Source organism: Bufo bufo, chromosome 9 (assembly GCF_905171765.1).
Source record: "Bufo bufo chromosome 9, aBufBuf1.1, whole genome shotgun sequence".
In the NCBI taxonomy this organism is placed as follows: Eukaryota; Metazoa; Chordata; class Amphibia; order Anura; family Bufonidae; genus Bufo; species Bufo bufo.
The window spans coordinates 228,761,168-228,778,722 of record NC_053397.1 but is presented as its reverse complement, the minus strand read 5'-3'; the positions used below and the strand labels follow the sequence as shown (position 1 = coordinate 228,778,722).

The window sequence follows — 17,555 nt, the reverse complement described above, 5'->3', positions numbered from 1 at the left end:
ATAACAGGAGGCAATAGACTGTATTCTCCTGTCCTACAGTCATCCTCTCCCCTGAAATGGCTGATAACAGGGGGCAATAGACTGTATTCTCCTGTCCTATAGTCATCCTCTCCCCTGAAATGGCTGATAACAGGGAGCAATAGACTGTATTCTCCTGTCCTACAGTCATCCTCTCCCCTGAAATGTCTGATAACAGGGAGCAATAGACTGTATTCTCCTGTCCTACAGTCATCCTCTCCCCTGAAATGGCTGATAACAGGGAGCAATAGACTGTATTCTCCTGTCCTACAGTCATCCTCTCCCCTGAAATGGCTGATAACAGGAGGCAATAGACTGTATTCTCCTGTCCTACAGTCATCCTCTCCTCTGAAATGTCTGATAACAGGGGGCAATAGACTGTATTTTCCTGTCCTACAGTCATCCTCTCCCCTGAAATGGCTGATAACAGGGGGCAATAGACTGTATTCTCCTGTCCTACAGTCATCCTCTCCCCTGAAATGGCTGATAACAGGGGGCAATAGACTGTATTCTCCTGTCCTACAGTCATCCTCTGCCCTGAAATGGCTGATAACAGGGAGCAATAGATTGTATTCTCCGGTCCTACAGTCATCCTCTCCCCTGAAATGGCTGATAACAGGGAGCAATAGATTGTATTCTCCTGTCCTACAGTCATCTCCCCTGAAATGGCTGATAACAGGGGGCAATAGACTGTATTCTCCTGTCCTACAGTCGTCCTCTCCCCTGAAATGGCTGATAACAGGGAGCAATAGATTGTATTCTTCTGTCCTACAGTCGTCCTCTCCCCTGAAATGGCTGATAACAGGGGCAATAGACTGTATTCTCCTGTCCTACAGTCATCTCCCCTGAAATGGCTGATAACAGGGGGCAATAGACTGTATTCTCCTGTCCTACAGTCATCCTCTCCCCTGAAATGGCTGATAACAGGGAGCAATAGATTGTATTCTCCTGTCCTACAGTCATCTCCCCTGAAATGGCTGATAACAGGGGGCAATAGACTGTATTCTCCTGTCCTACAGTCGTCCTCTCCCCTGAAATGGCTGATAACAGGGGGCAATAGATTGTATTCTCCTGTCCTACAGTCATCCTCTTCCCCCTGAAATGGCTGATAACAGGGGGCAATAGATTGTATTCTCCTGTCCTACAGTCATCCTCTCCCTGACCTGAAATGGCTGATAACAGGGGGCAATAGATTGTATTCTCCTGTCCTACAGTCATCATCTCCCCTGACATGGCTGATAACAGGGGGCAATAGACTGTATTCTCCTGTCCTACAGTCATCCTCTCCCCTGAAATGGCTGATAACAGGGGGCAATAGACTGTATTCTCCTGTCCTACAGTCATCCTCTCCCCTGAAATGGCTGATAACAGGAGGCAATAGACTGTATTCTCCTGTCCTACAGTCATCCTCTCCCCTGAAATGGCTGATAACAGGGGCAATAGACTGTATTCTCCTGTCCTACAGTCATCCTCTCCCCTGAAATGGCTGATAACAGGGGGCAATAGACTGTATTCTCCTGTCCTACAGTCATCCTCTCCCCTGAAATGGCTGATAACAGGGGCAATAGACTGTATTCTCCTGTCCTACAGTCATCCTCCCCCCTGAAATGGCTGATAACGGGGGGCAATAGACTGTATTCTCCTGTCCTACAGTCATCCTCTCTCCTGAAATGGCTGATAACAGGGGGCAATAGACTGTATTCTCCTGTCCTACAGTCTTCCTCTCCTCTGAAATGGCTGATAACAGGGAGCAATAGACTGTATTCTCCTGTCCTACAGTCATCCTCTCCCCTGAAATGGCTGATAACAGGGGGCAATAGACTGTATTCTCCTGTCCTACAGTCATCCTCTCCCCTGAAATGGCTGATAACAGGGGGCAATAGACTGTATTCTCCTGTCCTACAGTCATCCTCTCCCCTGAAATGGCTGATAACAGGGGGCAATAGACTGTATTCTCCTGTCCTACAGTCATCCTCCCCCTGAAATGGCTGATAACAGGGGGTAATAGACTGTATTCTCCTGTCCTACAGTCATCCTCTCCCCTGAAATGGCTGATAACAGGGGGCAATAGACTGTATTCTCCTGTCCTACAGTCATCCTCTGCCCTGAAATGGCTGATAACAGGGAGCAATAGATTGTATTCTCCGGTCCTACAGTCATCCTCTCCCCTGAAATGGCTGATAACAGGGAGCAATAGATTGTATTCTCCTGTCCTACAGTCATCTCCCCTGAAATGGCTGATAACAGGGGGCAATAGACTGTATTCTCCTGTCCTACAGTCGTCCTCTCCCCTGAAATGGCTGATAACAGGGGGCAATAGACTGTATTCTCCTGTCCTACAGTCATCCTCTCCCCTGAAATGGCTGATAACAGGGGGCAAAAGACTGTATTCTCCTGTCCTACAGTCATCCTCCCCCCTGAAATGGCTGATAACAGGGGGCAATAGACTGTATTCTCCTGTCCTACAGTCATCCTCTCCCCTGAAATGGCTGATAACAGGGAGCAATAGATTGTATTCTCCTGTCCTACAGTCATCCTCTCCTCTGAAATGGCTGATAACAGGGAGCAATAGATTGTATTCTCCTGTCCTACAGTCATCCTCTCCCCTGAAATGGCTGATAACGAGGAGCAATAGACTGTATTCTCCTGTCCTACAGTCATCCTCTCCCCTGAAATGGCTGATAACAGGAGCAATAGACTGTATTCTCCTGTTTTACAGTCATCCTCTCCCCTGAAATGGCTGATAACAGGAAGCAATAGACTGTATTCTCCTGTCCTACAGTCATCCTCTCCTCTGAAATGGCTGATAACAGGGGACAATAGACTGTATTCCCCTGTCCTACAGTCATCCTCTCTCCTGAAATGGCTGATAACAGGGGGCAATAGACTGTATTCTCTTGTCCTACAGTCATCCTCTCCCCTGAAATGGCTGATAACAGGGAGCAATAGACTGTATTCTCCTGTCCTACAGTCATCCTCCCCCCTGAAATGTCTGATAACAGGGAGTAATAGATTGTATTCTCCTGTCCTACAGTCATCCTCTCCCCTGAAATGGCTGATAACAGGGGGCAATAGACTGTATTCTCCTGTCCTACAGTCATCCTCTCCCCTGAAATGGCTGATAACAGGGAGCAATAGACTGTATTCTCCTGTCCTACAGTCATCCTCTCCCCTGAAATGGCTGATAACAGGGAGCAATAGATTGTATTCTCCGGTCCTACAGTCATCCTCTCCCCTGAAATGGCTGATAACAGGGAGCAATAGATTGTATTCTCCTGTCCTACAGTCATCTCCCCTGAAATGGCTGATAACAGGGGGCAATAGACTGTATTCTCCTGTCCTACAGTCGTCCTCTCCCCTGAAATGGCTGATAACAGGGAGCAATAGATTGTATTCTTCTGTCCTACAGTCGTCCTCTCCCCTGAAATGGCTGATAACAGGGGCAATAGACTGTATTCTCCTGTCCTACAGTCATCTCCCCTGAAATGGCTGATAACAGGGGGCAATAGACTGTATTCTCCTGTCCTACAGTCATCCTCTCCCCTGAAATGGCTGATAACAGGGAGCAATAGATTATATTCTCCTGTCCTACAGTCATCTCCCCTGAAATGGCTGATAACAGGGGGCAATAGACTGTATTCTCCTGTCCTACAGTCGTCCTCTCCCCTGAAATGGCTGATAACAGGGGGCAATAGATTGTATTCTCCTGTCCTACAGTCATCCTCTTCCCCCTGAAATGGCTGATAACAGGGGGCAATAGATTGTATTCTCCTGTCCTACAGTCATCCTCTCCCTGACCTGAAATGGCTGATAACAGGGGGCAATAGATTGTATTCTCCTGTCCTACAGTCATCATCTCCCCTGACATGGCTGATAACAGGGGGCAATAGACTGTATTCTCCTGTCCTACAGTCATCCTCTCCCCTGAAATGGCTGATAACAGGGGGCAATAGACTGTATTCTCCTGTCCTACAGTCATCCTCTCCCCTGAAATGGCTGATAACAGGAGGCAATAGACTGTATTCTCCTGTCCTACAGTCATCCTCTCCCCTGAAATGGCTGATAACAGGGGCAATAGACTGTATTCTCCTGTCCTACAGTCATCCTCTCCCCTGAAATGGCTGATAATAGGGGGCAATAGACTGTATTCTCCTGTCCTACAGTCATCCTCTCCCCTGAAATGGCTGATAACAGGGGCAATAGACTGTATTCTCCTGTCCTACAGTCATCCTCCCCCCTGAAATGGCTGATAACGGGGGGCAATAGACTGTATTCTCCTGTCCTACAGTCATCCTCTCTCCTGAAATGGCTGATAACAGGGGGCAATAGACTGTATTCTCCTGTCCTACAGTCATCCTCTCCTCTGAAATGGCTGATAACAGGGAGCAATAGACTGTATTCTCCTGTCCTACAGTCATCCTCTCCCCTGAAATGGCTGATAACAGGGGGCAATAGACTGTATTCTCCTGTCCTACAGTCATCCTCTCCCCTGAAATGGCTGATAACAGGGGGCAATAGACTGTATTCTCCTGTGCTACAGTCATCCTCTCCCCTGAAATGGCTGATAACAGAGGGCAATAGATTGTATTCTCCTTTCCTACAGTCATCCTCTCCTCTGAAATGGCTGATAACAGGGGGCAATAGACTGTATTCTCCTGTCCTACAGTCATCCTCTCCCTGAAATGGCTGATAACAGGGGGCAATAGACTGTATTCTCCTGTCCTACAGTCATCCTCTCCTCTGAAATGGCTGATAACAGAGAGCAATAGACTGTATTCTCCTGTCCTACAGTCATCATCTCCTCTGAAATGGCTGATAACAGGGAGCAATAGACTGTATTCTCCTGTCCTACAGTCATCCTCTTCCCTGACATGGCTGATAACAGGGGGCAATAGATTGTATTCTCCTGTCCTACAGTCATCCTCTCCCCTGAAATGGCTGATAACAGGGGGCAATAGATTGTATTCTCCTGTCCTACAGTCATCCTCTCCCCTGAAATGGCTGATAACAGGAGACAATAGACTGTATTCTCCTGTCCTACAGTCATCCTCTCCCCTGAAATGGCTGATAACAGGGGGTAATAGACTGTATTCTCCTGTCCTACAGTCATCCTCTCCCCTGAAATGTCTGATAACAGGGAGCAATAGACTGTATTCTCCTGTCCTACAGTCATCCTCTCCCCTGAAATGGCTGATAACAGGGGGCAATAGACTGTATTCTCCTGTCCTACAGTCATCCTCTCCCCTGAAATGGCTGATAACAGGGGGCAATAGACTGTATTCTCCTGTCCTACAGTCATCCTCTCCCCTGAAATGGCTGATAACAGGGGGCAATAGACTGTATTCTCCTGTCCTACAGTCATCCTCTCTCCTGAAATGGCTGATAACAGGGAGCAATAGACTGTATTCTCCTGTCCTACAGTCATCCTCTCCCCTGAAATGGCTGATAACAGGGGGCAATAGACTGTATTCTCCTGTCCTACAGTCATCCTCTCCCCTGACATGGCTGATAACAGGGGGCAATAGACTGTATTCTCCTGTCCTACAGTCATCCTCTCCCCTGAAATGGCTGATAACAGGGAGCAATAGACTGTATTCTCCTGTCCTACAGTCATCCTCTCCCCTGAAATGGCTGATAACAGGGGGCAATAGACTGTATTCTCCTGTCCTACAGTCATCCTCTCCTCTGAAATGGCTGATAACAGGGGGCAATAGACTGTATTCTCCTGTCCTACAGTCATCATCTCCTCTGAAATGGCTGATAACAGGGAGCAATAGACTGTATTCTCCTGTCCTACAGTCATCCTCTTCCCTGACATGGCTGATAACAGGGGGCAATAGATTGTATTCTCCTGTCCTACAGTCATCCTCTCCCCTGAAATGGCTGATAACAGGGGGCAATAGATTGTATTCTCCTGTCCTACAGTCATCCTCTCCCCTGAAATGGCTGATAACAGGAGACAATAGACTGTATTCTCCTGTCCTACAGTCATCCTCTCCCCTGAAATGGCTGATAACAGGGGGCAATAGACTGTATTCTCCTGTCCTACAGTCATCCTCTCCCCTGAAATGTCTGATAACAGGGAGCAATAGACTGTATTCTCCTGTCCTACAGTCATCCTCTCCCCTGAAATGGCTGATAACAGGGGGCAATAGACTGTATTCTCCTGTCCTACAGTCATCCTCTCCCCTGAAATGGCTGATAACAGGGGGCAATAGACTGTATTCTCCTGTCCTACAGTCATCCTCTCCCCTGAAATGGCTGATAACAGGGGGCAATAGACTGTATTCTCCTGTCCTACAGTCATCCTCTCTCCTGAAATGGCTGATAACAGGGAGCAATAGACTGTATTCTCCTGTCCTACAGTCATCCTCTCCCCTGAAATGGCTGATAACAGGGGGCAATAGACTGTATTCTCCTGTCCTACAGTCATCCTCTCCCCTGACATGGCTGATAACAGGGGGCAATAGACTGTATTCTCCTGTCCTACAGTCATCCTCTCCCCTGAAATGGCTGATAACAGGGAGCAATAGACTGTATTCTCCTGTCCTACAGTCATCCTCTCCCCTGAAATGGCTGATAACAAGGGGCAATAGACTGTATTCTCCTGTCCTACAGTCATCCTCTCCTCTGAAATGGCTGATAACAGGGGGCAATAGACTGTATTCTCCTGTCCTACAGTCATCCTCTCCCCTGAAATGGCTGATAACAGGGGGCAATAGATTGTATTCTCCTGTCCTACAGTCATCCTCCCCCTGAAATGGCTGATAACAGGGACAATAGACTGTATTCTCCTGTCCTACAGTCATCCTCTCCCCTGAAATGGCTGATAACAGGGGGCAATAGACTGTATTCTCCTGTCCTACAGTCATCCTCTCCCCTGACATGGCTGATAACAGGGGGCAATAGACTGTATTCTCCTGTCCTACAGTCATCCTCTCCCCTGAAATGGCTGATAACAGGGAGCAATAGACTGTATTCTCCTGTCCTACAGTCATCCTCTCCCCTGAAATGGCTGATAACAGGGGGCAATAGACTGTATTCTCCTGTCCTACAGTCATCCTCTCCTCTGAAATGGCTGATAACAGGGGGCAATAGACTGTATTCTCCTGTCCTACAGTCATCCTCTCCCCTGAAATGGCTGATAACAGGGGGCAATAGACTGTATTCTCCTGTCCTACAGTCATCCTCCCCCTGAAATGGCTGATAACAGGGACAATAGACTGTATTCTCCTGTCCTACAGTCATCCTCTCCCCTGAAATGGCTGATAACAGGGAGCAATAGACTGTATTCTCCTGTCCTACAGTCCTCCTCTCCCCTGAAATGGCTGATAACAGGGGACAATAGACTGTATTCTCCTGTCCTACAGTCATCCTCTCCCCTGAAATGGCTGATAACAGGGGGCAATAGACTGTATTCTCCTGTCCTACAGTCATCCTCTCCCCTGACATGGCTGATAACAGGGGGCAATAGACTGTATTCTCCTGTCCTACAGTCATCCTCTCCCCTGAAATGGCTGATAACAGGGGGCAATAGACTGTATTCTCCTGTCCTACAGTCATCCTCTCCCCTGAAATGGCTGATAACAGGGGACAATAGACTGTATTCTCCTGTCCTACAGTCATCCTCTCCCCTGACATGGCTGATAACAGGGGGCAATAGACTGTATTCTCCTGTCCTACAGTCATCCTCTCCCCTGAAATGGCTGATAACAGGGGGCAATAGACTGTATTCTCCTGTCCTACAGTCATCCTCTCCCCTGAAATGGCTGATAACAGGGGACAATAGACTGTATTCTCCTGTCCTACAGTCATCCTCTCCCCTGAAATGGCTGATAACAGGGGGCAATAGACTGTATTCTCCTGTCCTACAGTCATCCTCTCCCCTGAAATGTCTGATAACAGGGGGCAATAGACTGTATTCCCCTGTCCTACAGTCATCCTCTCCCCTGAAATGGCTGATAACAGGGGAGCAATAGACTGTATCCTCCTGTCCTACAGTCATCCTCTCTCCTGACATAGCTGATAACAGGAGGCAATAGACTGTATTCTCCTGTCCTACAGTCATCCTCTCCCCTGAAATGGCTGATAACAGGGGGCAATAGACTGTATTCTCCTGTCCTATAGTCATCCTCTCCCCTGAAATGGCTGATAACAGGGAGCAATAGACTGTATTCTCCTGTCCTACAGTCATCCTCTCCCCTGAAATGTCTGATAACAGGGAGCAATAGACTGTATTCTCCTGTCCTACAGTCATCCTCTCCCCTGAAATGGCTGATAACAGGGAGCAATAGACTGTATTCTCCTGTCCTACAGTCATCCTCTCCCCTGAAATGGCTGATAACAGGAGGCAATAGACTGTATTCTCCTGTCCTACAGTCATCCTCTCCTCTGAAATGTCTGATAACAGGGGGCAATAGACTGTATTTTCCTGTCCTACAGTCATCCTCTCCCCTGAAATGGCTGATAACAGGGGGCAATAGACTGTATTCTCCTGTCCTACAGTCATCCTCTCCCCTGAAATGGCTGATAACAGGGAGCAATAGACTGTATTCTCCTGTCCTACAGGTGAGACAGTCTCACCAGTCTGACGGTAAATGTGAAATAAGAGGTGATCAGCGCCACTCCCTTACCCTTAGGTGTAGTATATTTAGTACATAGGTCAAAAGCATACTTGAGATAGTTGGATGGAAACAGGTAAAGGGGGACTTGTGATAATAAATATATAGGAAGCATAAGGATTAATAAATAATAATGTATTACAATTTTAAACAGTATAATAAATAAATGTAAATTGTGTATGTACTCACTTCGCTGGGGGGTATAAGCAGGATAAGCTCAAAACATCTGTGACTTTGAACCCCCCCGGGCAGGGCCGTCTTTAATATTGATTGGACCCTGGGCAAAAATTTACTTGGGACCCCTGGATCCCGCCTTCCCACACCCTAGCATGCAATCACGCCCTCCACCACAGCACACACAAAAAAAATACACACCCCTGGTAGAGTCCAGTGAATGACTGCTAATACTTCCAGTTCTGAAGACTCTGGCGGCTCAGGATCAGTGCTCTGGGCTGGAAGTGGGCACCGCTCTGCAGGAAGAAGACCGGGGCTCGGCTCACCCTAGTGTTACAGTGCATCCCAGCACCCCACAGTATGCAGTATAGCACCCCACAGTATGCAGTATAGCACCCTATAGTATACAGCACCCCACAGTATGCAGTATAACACCCTATAGTATACAGCACCCCACAGTATTCAGTATAGCACCCTATAGTATACAGCACCCCACAGTATGCAGTATAGCACCCTATAGTATACAGCACCCCACAGTATGCAGTATAGCACCCTATAGTATACAGCCCCCACAGTATATAGTAGAGCAGTATAGCACTCCACAATATACAGCACCCCCCAGTATACAGCACCTCCCAGTATACAGCACCTCAAACTATACAGAATACAGCACCCCCCACAATACAGCACCCCAGAGTATACAGTAGAGCAGTATAGCACCCCACAATATACAGCACCCCACAATATACAGCACCCCACAATATACAATAGAGCAGTATAGCACCCCACAGTATACAGCCCCCCACAGTATACAGTAGAGCAGTACAGCACCCCAAAATATACAGCACCCCACAGTATACAGCCTCCCACAGTATACAGCACCCCACACTATACAGAAGAGTAGTATAGCACCCTACAGTATACAGCCCCCCACAGTATATAGCACCTCACAATATACAGTAGAGCAGTATAGCACCCCACAATATACAGCACCCCACAATATACAGTAGAGCATTATAGCACCCCACAGTATACAGAAGAGCAGTATAGCACACCACAATATACAGCCCCCCCACAGTATACAGCACCCCACAGTATACAGTACAGCAGTATAGCACTCCACAGCATACAGCAACCCAACGGTATACAGCACCCCACAGTATACATTAGAGTAGTATAGCACCCTACAGTATACAGCGCCCCACAGTATACAGTAGAGAAGTATAGCACCCCACAGTATACAGCCCCCCACAATATACAGCCCCCCACAATATACAGTAGCTTACAGTATACAGACCCCCATATTATACAGTCCTCCACAATATACAGCCCCCACAGTATACAGCCCCCCACAATATACAGTAGCTTACAGTATATTAGCATAACAGCCCCTGTCACCTTTTCCTGATGTAATCTTCACAAATAAAGCTCCACAGTTAAAAACTTCTCCTGCAGTAACACTCCTTGTAGAAAGGACCTTTGATGACCTCATAGCCATGTGACCAGTAATATTGCTAGGTTACTGGTCACATAGTGATGATGTCATCTAAGGTCCTTTCTCCTAAGAGAATCACAGTTCGCTGTCTGGAGTGCCGGCAGGCAGGCATGGCATGGCAGCACCTCCTGTGTAGCTGACAGCCTGACACCCGGGGCAATGACCAGCAGGGCTCAAGAGGCAGCTGCCTTGGGCCCCCCAGGAGCAACTAGGCCCGGGGCAGCTGCCGCTATTGCCCCTTGTTAAAGACGGCTCTGCTCCCTGGCCAGGATCGCATGTAGAGGTGTCAAAGATTGATGGCAGCACACTTCAGGAGGCTTCTGATCAATCCCTTTATTTCAGTAAATGTATGGCTCAACGCGTTTCGGGGACAATATTCCCCTTCCTCAGGAGCAGGTGCAGATACATAGGCATATAAAAGTATAGCTAAAAATACACTGGGCACATATCCCTTATTTATAGCCATTTGGCTATTTTCTATATGAAAATGGTGCGCTATATCGCCGGAAACAGAAGTGACGCCCCGGAAGTACCTACATCCGGAATGCGATGCGTTCCACCTTGGAAAGCAAGGTGGCCAGAAGCGCAGGAGCGCCACCGGAAGTGCCAGTGAGACACTGATGCACTCCAAGCTGGAGCGCACCGAGCAGGAGGGGAGGCAAGTAGTGGCCACTGAGAAGATAATAGAATTTATAGAGAAAATGCCAGGTATACTATATAAGCATACTGGTATCAAAAACCAAAGCGTTATAGATTGTAATGATATGGCGATACCTGGTGTATATGAAAATATAGAAATATATAAGCATATATGAGGATCTGGAAATATATAGGAACACAGATGTTAAAAACATAACAAATACTAGTAATAGATAAATTGATATAAATCATATAACATAAATTAAATGACAGTTGAATAGGATGGGTGGAGTTAACATATGAATATACACTCACCTAAAGAATTATTAGTGCCACCTGTTCTATTTCTCATTAATGCAATCATCTAGCCAACCAATCACATGGCAGTTGCTTCGATGCATTTAGGGGGGTGCTCCTGGTCAAGACAATCTCCTGAACTCCAAACTGAATGTCAGAATGGGAAAGAAAGGGGATTTAAGCCATTTTGAGCGTGGCATGGTTGTTGGTGCCAGACGGGCCGGTCTGAGTATTTCACAATCTGCTCAGTTACTGGGATTTTCACGCACAACCATTTCTAGGGTTTACAAAGAATGGTGTGAAAAGGGAAAAACATCCAGTATGCGGCCGTCCTGTGGGCGAACATGCCTTGTGGATGCTGGAGGTCAGAGGAGAATGGGCCGACTGATTCAAGCTGATAGAAGAGCAACGTTGGCTGAAATAACCACTCGTTACAACCGAGGTCTGCAGCAAAGCATTTGTGAAGCCACAACACGCACAACCTTGAGGCGGATGGGCTACAACAGCAGAAGACCCCACCGGGTACCACTCATCTCCACTACAAATAGGAAAAAGAGGCTACAATCTGCACGAGCTCACCAAAACTGGACTGTTGAAGACTGGAAAAATGTTGTCTGGTCTGATGAGTCTCGATTTCTGTTGAGACATTCAAATGGTAGAGTCCGAATTTGGGGTAAACAGAATGAGAACATGTCTCCATCCTCTGATGGCTACTTCCAGCAGGATAATGCACCATGTCACAAAGCTCCAATCATCTCACATTGGTTTCTTGAACATGACAATGAGTTCACTGGACTAAAATGGCCCCACAGTCACCAGATCTCAACCCAATAGAACGTCTTTGGGATGTGGTGGAACGGGAGCTTCGTGCCCTGGATGTGCATCCCTCAAATCTCCATCAACTGCAAGATGCTGTCCTATCAATATGGGCCAACATTTCTAAAGAATCAGCACCTTGTGGAATCAATGCCACGTAGAATTAAGGCAGTTCTGAAGGCAAAAGGGGGTCCAACACCGTATTAGTATGGGGGCACTAATAATTCTTTAGGTGAGTGTATATATATATACAGGGTGGGCCATTTATATGGATACACCTTAATAAAATGGGAATGGTCGGTGATATTAACTTCCTGTTTGTGGCACATTAGTATATGTGAGGGGGGGAAACTTTTCAAGATGGGTGGTGACCATGGCGGTCATTTTGAAGTCGGCCATTTTGAATCCAACTTTAGTTTTTTCAATAGGAAGAGGGTCATGTGACACATCAAACTTATTGGGAATTTCACAAGAAAAACAATGGTGTGCTTGGTTTTAACGTAACTTTATTCTTTCATGAGTTATTTACAAGTTTCTGACCACTTATAAAATGTGTTCAATGTGCTGCCCATTGTGTTGGATTGTCAATGCAACCCTCTTCTCCCACTCTTCACACACTGATAGCAACACCGCAGGAGAAATGCTAGCACAGGCTTCCAGTATCCGTAGTTTCAGGTTCTGCACATCTCGTATCTTCACAGCATAGACGATTGTCTTCAGATGATACGAGATGTGCAGCACCTGAAACTACGGATACTGGAAGCCTGTGCTAGCATTTCTCCTGCGGTGCTGTGATCAGTGTGTGAAGAGTGGGAGAAGACGGTTGCATTGACAATCCAACACAATGGGCAGCACATTGAACACATTTTATAAGTGGTCAGAAACTTGTAAATAACTCATGAAAGAATAAAGTTACGTTAAAACCAAGCACACCATTGTTTTTCTTGTGAAATTCCCAATAAGTTTGATGTGTCACATGACCCTCTTCCTATTGAAAAAACAAAAGTTGGATTTAAAATGGCCGACTTCAAAATGGCCGCCATGGTCACCACCCATCTTGAAAAGTTTCCCCCCTCACATATACTAATGTGCCACAAACAGGAAGTTAATATCACCAACCATTCCCATTTTATTAAGGTGTATCCATATAAATGGCCCACCCTGTACATATGTATGTAATAAGACATATATAAAAAAATATATAACAATATGGATATGTTTATAAAATATCATAGTCATATATATCCATATATGTTTAAAAAAATATTAAATAAAAAAATAATATATATACGGGGTCATGTGATCCAAATGAAGTTCTGTATATACATATATATATATATATAAATATGGATATGTGTATAAAAGATCTTACTTAGGCCTCGTGCACACGGCCGTTGTGTGGCCCACAAACAGCGGGTCGGCAATCCAGGGCCGCCGGCCTTATGCACTCCACATCACGGATGCAGACGCATTCACTTGAATGGGTCCACAATTCCGGAGATGTGGAACAGAGTCACGGAACGGAAGACCGGAAGCACTATGGAGTGCACTATGGAGAGCACTATGGAGTGCACTATGGAGAGCACTATGGAGAGCTTCCGTTCTGTTTCTTTCCGTTGTTCTGTACCACAAAAAAATATGACATGTGATTTTTTTTGCGGTGCAGACTTACCATGGAGCCATTTCAAGTTGAATGGGTCCGGCCCGCTGCACGGACGTTGCTCGTGCATTGGGGACTGCAATTGCGGTCCTTAATGCACGGAACAGCCACACAACGGCCGTGTGCATGAGGCCTTAGATATATAAGTATATAGATTAAAACGATAACAATTATATATATATATAAAGAAGAAAAGAAATGGATCGCACATCCAGAAAACAGCGCATGTGAACGGCCTCCTGCGCTACGTGCTGACTGAGGCATCAGGCCGCTCACCACGGAGAGTCTGGATCAGTGCTCCTTCCATTCGGCCAGGTGATTTTAATTAGCCCAGTATTTTGCAGGAGGGGTTAAATGAACCTGCCGTCAGTTGAGTTCCTGAGAGCTTCAGGTAAGGTGAGCTTTGACAACTGTTCACATGGTGCGGTACTTCACGGGGGCCACTGTGCTGTTTCTATGGCGGGTTGTGGGGGCCCAGTTCTAGGTATGGCATAGTCGGCAGCAGGGGTGCTGTTTGACTGCTGGGTCCCGCCGGATTGGCGCCACAGCGTCGGTATTCACCATGTAGTGCTGCGGCAATTTTAGAGTAGGACCAACTCCTAGAGGCCACCTTGGCGTGGTGAGCGGGCTCACGCCTTTATATCAAAATGTACATTAATGCCTCATTTAGCTCGTAGCACAGGAGGCGGCACATATGCCATATAGCGCTGTTTTCTGCAGAAGTAGCAGGAATGAGATCAAAGCAGCTGGATGTGCGGTCCATTTCTTTTCTTCCTTATAGATAACATTTATATGTAGGGTCATGTGATCCAAATAAGGTTCTGTACATAAATGTATAGGTGCGAATTAGTGTGTGTGTGTGTGTGTATATATATATATTGTGGCAATGTGAACATTGAGGTGTTGTTTCCCCAGGTTCCAGTCCGGGACTTAGGGCATGCTCATGTCCAGGGATCCTATTTAATCCTGCTACTGGATCCTGGGTGGGTCTCACTCTGGAGAGTGTGCAGACAGAGGCCTGGTGAGGCTCTGTCAGTGTGGTCTCAGCTGGGCAAGGCTGAGGGGCCACGAGGCTATGCAATAGCCTGGACTTTGAGGGGCTCAGCGACACCCTGGAACAAGCATTGAAAGGTCACAGTCAGGAGACCACAAACCCCTCCAAAGGTACTGCACTTGTTACAGCCTGAGGGCTGGTGGACTGTATGTCTGGGGTAAGCCGCACCTGGTTCCATGTGGGAACGTTATCGTATAGCCGAGTTAGGGATACGATGTTTATTATGTTTAGGTAGAGCCCAGACGGGCAGGCTTTTGTTTTATGCCATGTTGTGTATGAAGAGTGTAAAATAAATTGCACTGTTTGGACCTGAAACCCAGTGGTTATGAAGATCCTTGTGAGAATGACCCCCGAATAAGAGGCGATCCCTTACAATTGGTGGAGGATGCGGGCAATAACAGCAGGTTGCTAGGGGCAACGACCTGACGGAAAAGAGCAGGTGCTGCTGAATGTTGCCAAGGAATTGCTGTGTTTCTGTGCAGTGACTTAAAGGGCCGGAAGCCTGCTTGTTCGCTGGAGCTGGAGCAGGTGCTGCTGGAAAACTGCTGGTTAATCTGGACTTTATTTTTCTGAGGTGTAAGGTGTGCAGGGATTTAAAGGGCACAGTAAAAGAAACTGACCTGTGAAAATGGCTGCCAAATGGTGGAGCGCGTGGGAAAAGTCCTGTGAGATGGTGATCGGGGGGATCCCGCTGCTGGTTGTACTAGACTCCCGCCAACAAGTGTCTCAGGTCCTGCCCGTAATTCTGGACTTTCTGGAGAGAGGGCCAGAGACAGATGTCACCGTGTCTCTGACCTTTATAACAGACTATGGCCCTGTGCAGTGGGAGCTCTTAAAATGTGACACCCTGGAAGTGGAGTTTGTGCTCGGCAAAGACTTCCCGTTATTTTGGCAGCTGTGGAGAGGAGAAAATGCTACAAATTGTGTACCTGGAGAATCCGATGAACAGCAGATATGTGCCGTTGCCAAGGGCAACCGTCGGGAAGACAAAGAGGTGGAGAGCGGCGCGGTTCTCAGGAGTGCATATCTTCCCTGCGACTGTGTCCGGAGTCCTGGAGAGGGAGTGCGGAGGTGCAGTAAAGCTGTTGCTAGGAGCAACCACAACCTTGAGGAGTCCGCGGGAGAGAATGTCACTGCTTTACCGGAATGGTTTATTACAAAGGGTAAGACTGTTCCTGTTATTAACTATGTGGCAGACCCAGTGACAGTGAGCCGGCGGCAGGGGAGACCTGCTGGTCCGGTAGGTAATAAGTCACACAGAGAAAAAACTGTGTCTGAACAGGCGGATAAGCCTGCTGTGATTGCTCCCTCGCAGAAACCTGCAGGGGAGAAGGTTTCTGGGTCGCCCAAAGAGCCGGTGATCAAAGCTAGATTTGGGGTGGTGAAAGTCAGAGATCCCATGCTAGCCCAGGTAAGAGGTAGCATGATGGCCGGGTAAGAGGTAGCGTGATGGCCGCCCCAGAGATTGGTAGAGTGTTACATGTTCGGGACAATTATGTGAATAATACGGACTATCAGGTGGTTCTCACTGAGAGTGAACCTGATGTTACAAATACGCTCATACATGAGGGAATGGTGGGCCGTAATTTCCCCTTATGCTTGGAGGTTTTAAGTAATGGAGACATTTCTGCAGAGAGTGACAAAACTCCTGCAGAACCTGTGCCTGTCCCTTTAAATGATAATGTGAAGGAGCTGCACATTGAGAACAAGGGTGCAGATAAGATGAAAAGTGATGGTACCATGTTTGACGAAATGCATAATGGAAATGTGATGTCATGTGAAATATGTGATAATAATGACAGGCCTTTTCCTTTGGAGGCTGTGATTGGGGAAAAAGCTAACCCTGTTGGTAAACATGTGTCTGATATAAAAGTGTTGATAAATGTTGAAAAAACACCCCTAGGAGACCCCATTGTAGACAATGTGGCGGGGCTAGAGGGTGTACCACACGTACCAGAGGTGGATGTGCAGTCTCCACAGGTTTCTATAATTAATAAAATGTCCCAGGTGGGGATTGACTCATGGGTGCCCCTAGAGGTCAGGGTTAATAATGACACAAACAGTATAAGTGGCGTATGTGCCGTGACAGTTAGCAACTTTGAGAGTGAGGCTACCATGTCAAGACCCAGCAAAAGTAAAGTGGTTACTAGTAGCGAGTCTAGCGACCAGATGACAGTTATATCTGACGAGACGAGAGTTCAGTCGGGTGACAGCCTAGTGTCTGAAGCTCATATCCTGACAGTTGTAGATGACCTGACAGGACAGTACAGCTACAAACTTGAAGATGTTTTCTCTCGCTCCGCACAGTCCCTAGATACACTAGAAATGGGGCTAGCGGTTCTAGCAGAGCAACTGCAGGAGTCTCCAGAGGAGTCACAGAAAGAGATGAATGAACTGAAGGAACTAGAGTCACTAATAGAAGCGGAAATTCTCCAACTTCAAGAGGAACTTGCAGCTTCTGAGCGATCAAGACTTCATACAGAGCAGGAAAGAGATGAGCTGGCTGATGAGGTTCTAGACAGCGCCTCAGAAAAATCTGCTCTCTTGGAGGAGAAAAGTCATTTGGAAGCCAGGATGGCTCAACTTGATCAAGAGTTGCGTGTTCGGATGGTAGACCTGGACCACCAGAAACAAATTGTGTCTAAATTGGAGAAGAAACATAAGATGTTGGACAAGCTCCTGGCTGAAGAGAAAACCACCTCGGCCAGATATGCCGAAGAACGTGACCAAGCGGAGACTGATGCTCGAGGGAAGGCGACCAAGGCCCTCTCCTTGGCTAGA

The 17,555-nt window shown here is 47.1% G+C and overlaps 1 protein-coding gene across 1 annotated transcript in view; it reads right to left on the bottom strand.

Annotated features, from left to right (window-relative positions):
• Positions 1–13,743, bottom strand: part of TSPAN1 (tetraspanin 1) — a 72,898-nt gene extending 59,155 nt beyond the window's left edge. Inside the window, exon 1 of the mRNA XM_040408837.1 lies at positions 13,733–13,743. Within this exon, the coding sequence (XP_040264771.1) occupies positions 13,733–13,743 (11 nt within the window). The remainder of the gene's footprint in view (positions 1–13,732) is intronic.
• Positions 13,744–17,555: the final 3,812 nt, after the last annotated feature.